A 3,318-nucleotide genomic window follows, 5' to 3' on the forward strand; every position below is an offset into this window, starting at 1 on the left:
CATCGCAGTGTGTGCAGATGAACGGTGTTTGGCTTCGCTCCCATTACAGGATCTCTGGGGGAAGTCAAACAATGTTCATCTGCACACACTGCGATGACACACAGCTGGTTGAATATCAGCAAAGTTTCCCTGCTTCCCTTCACTGGTTCCTGTACAGCAGGGTCGGTCTTTGTTTCACTGTTATAATCATTAAAAAGCAAAAGCAGCATGTGTATACATTCAGTAGGCTATATCTTCAGTAGCTAGCTAACGTTAGCACTACACTACACTTTTCAGGGTTTGATTTTGGTTTTGGAACAGGGAAGAAACGTATATCTCTTTCCAACCTCTCCAGGTAGCGAGTATCATTAATACACGACGTGCCCCAGGCACAACATTTAGCTCCAAATCCACAACACCAGCCTGAAAATGAAGGAAATCGGAAACAACTGCATTAGAGTCAATGGAGCACAGCTGTGTTGTTGTCGGACTCTGGTCTGATTCTTCACTATGATTGGTCAGTCTGCATCTGGGGGCGGGACTTAGCTAAGGGTCCATTGAGACATATATTCTGAACACGCTCTTTACATGGCCAAATGATGCTACTAACACCCGATTAATACCGTCATATGTCACGTTTTAATTGGGAAATGCTAATGCGGACATCTAAACAGAATATGTTGTTTATATGACCAACATAAAATTCAGAATATTGTCATACTTTGAATAATAGTAGAATATTAGCGTGCATGCTAACTAACCCATTGACATACATGCTACAATGACTTCCATTACCAGTAGCTCAACTTCTAAGTTTTTTTTTTTTGTTTTTTTTTACACAAATACATCAATATGTCAGGACTGTATGAAGATATGAAAAAATACATATCGCTTAAGCCTAATGTACACATCAGTCTCGACTTTATCTTCCTGTAGAGAGTTCCTGTCAGTACTAAGATGTCACTGAAGGAAATTATTCTTGTGATATTGTCAAAAATAAATACTGCTGTTTTTATTTCCTATCTGCAATGTATATGTGAGATTATGGAGTTACTAACAGTGTGAAAACTTTTTAGCATTTTGTATCAAACAGTTCATAATTTATACAGATTGAATTTATAACTTTTGTGTCCCTCTGTGTTGTAAGTTATTTAGTGTTTTTGCATGACCATTATCTTTTATGTATTTTGTTGTATCCTCTTATATTCTGTACATGTACACAGTCCGCCTGCCTCTGTAACGCAGCAGCACGGTCCCCACTGGCTGCTTATTCCTCCTGACAGAAAAATTCCAAACAAACAACAGCGCCAAATCACCCTGATGAAATAAAAAGAATTTATTCACTTTACAAAGGTAAAACTCTGACCATGACCTGTTCTCTCACACACCTCCAGGCTCAAGTGCCCTAGTAAGCGTCTACCCATGATATTGGCTTCTTTTGCATTATTACATGCACACACACATACACACCAGACACCAGTAGGACCATTGGTAAAACACTTAAGCTACATACATTACACATAGTGGGCAGAAAGAGGGAGAGAAACACAAATCTCTTTAATAAATACCATACATACACTTAACAAAAGTTACAACTAATCCAGCTGGTATGATACAAACCAAAAAATAAAGAAATGCTTTCATGTTTTTACAAGCTGTTGTGGTATTTCATATATATATATTTATATAATTTATATATTAAAACTATTTCAAACATTTTACTACTAGGCCAAATAAAGCCAGACATTCATTTGTATATAACAGTTTCTTCTTCAATATCCTATTTATTTGAAATAAACTTTTAGTGTCTCCAGAATTTGAGTGCAAATAACTATTCCTTATGGATGAAACAGTAAAAACAACTAGCGAGGTAACACACACTTACATACAGTAGACTGTGTTGCACATCTCCCAGTCAGATACAGTAAAACCCCTTACATTCCTAAAATAAAAGGCAATAAGTTAAATAGGAATGGTCAACCAAACAAACATATAAATAATTTAAATAATACAATAAAATTAATTTAAAAAAAAAAAATTATTCAAGAATATCTTGTGCAAAACCAGAAGTGAACCTTTGTGTTTCTGCTCTGGGTGGGTGGGCATTCGGGTTCGGACCAGACAGATGGAAACATTGAAATCACAGTCACAGGAGTAAAACACATCATCTTCCAAACAGGAATGTTCTAGCAGTGAGTCGGCCACACAAACAGGCATTTGAGGGCAGGTGGGCGGGCAGGCGTACAGATGACAGACACAGCAGAGTGAACACACACGCTCAAGGACCTCACCGAGCCGGGTCGAACCCAAACCAGGAGAGGCCAGAGTGAGTGACGGGCAGCCAGTGACAGGAGAGTGAGGGTGCGTGGAGGTTGGGGTTTGGGGGGTGGTGTCACTACAGCAGTGATGCACCATTGACTCTTCCATGGGGGCTGAGGGCTGAGAGAAGCCGGGCAAAAGGCAGGTGGCGGGGCGGGGGGGGCAAAACCATTGAAACAAAATGCAGATTCCAACAACTCGATTCACACTGGAAACCACTGACTTAATAACAAACCACAGTGCTGGTTACAGTAGATGCTAAGAGATTTCAGCTGTGGGCACAAAATGACGACAGTTACACACTTTTAAAATTTTTGCTTGAGCACTTTTACAGAGCACTATCAATAGACCTGTGATTGCACCGCGTAACGAGAACAGGACATGCATAGCTTCCCTATGGACACACTCTAAGAGTAGAGATTCTTCAATAAAATTACAATAAAACTAGCTTTAAAATCAAGTATGATACCTTTTGCTTGTAACTTTGCCTTCAGCCTTTGGGGAAAAAAAAATATTTGCAGCTCCGTTTTCCATTGTGGATATGATTTACATCAACAGTAAACCCATGAACACTGCACACTCTGTAAGATGCCAAAAGCATGGTGACCTTTTGACTAACTCTTCCCCCATCAATTATTCTATTAATGCCTAGCGAGTGTTACGTAAGCTTTTTGTGTTTTTTTTTTCTTCCTGTCTCTTTCCTCTTTGGACCCTCAGAAGTGGAAGTAGGCGTTACAGGATTTCGACCAAGCTGCTGGGGATATTGTAGCGGTCGGGGAGGACCCTCATCTTCAGGGTGCCGTCTGCTCCGCAGGTGAAGATGCGGTTGCCTGGCCGCGTCTCCACCTGCATGACACCGGCGCCGATGTTGCGGAAGATGGACTGCTTGGCATGTTCAGTGCTAAAAGAGTGCATGAGGCCGTGACCACTTAACTTCCACACCTGGAGACAGAGAGAGCAGAGAGAGCAGAGAGAGAGAGAGAGAGAGAGAGAGAGAGAGAGAGAGAGAGAGAGAGAGAG

At 40.8% G+C, this 3,318-nt stretch overlaps 1 protein-coding gene across 8 annotated transcripts in view; it reads right to left on the bottom strand.

The window, feature by feature from the left end:
* Nucleotides 1-1,295: 1,295 nt before the first annotated feature.
* Nucleotides 1,296-3,318, bottom strand: part of dmxl2 (Dmx-like 2) — a 44,007-nt gene continuing 41,984 nt past the window's right edge. For all 8 annotated transcript variants that reach the window (XM_050032601.1, XM_050032924.1, XM_050033005.1 and 5 more), the window contains one exon: nucleotides 1,296-3,240. In XM_050032601.1, coding sequence (XP_049888558.1) covers nucleotides 3,031-3,240 — 210 coding nt within the window. In that variant the 3' untranslated portion in view covers nucleotides 1,296-3,030. The remainder of the gene's footprint in view (nucleotides 3,241-3,318) is intronic.

Source organism: Epinephelus moara, chromosome 1, assembly GCF_006386435.1.
Source record: "Epinephelus moara isolate mb chromosome 1, YSFRI_EMoa_1.0, whole genome shotgun sequence".
In the NCBI taxonomy this organism is placed as follows: domain Eukaryota; kingdom Metazoa; phylum Chordata; class Actinopteri; order Perciformes; family Serranidae; genus Epinephelus; species Epinephelus moara.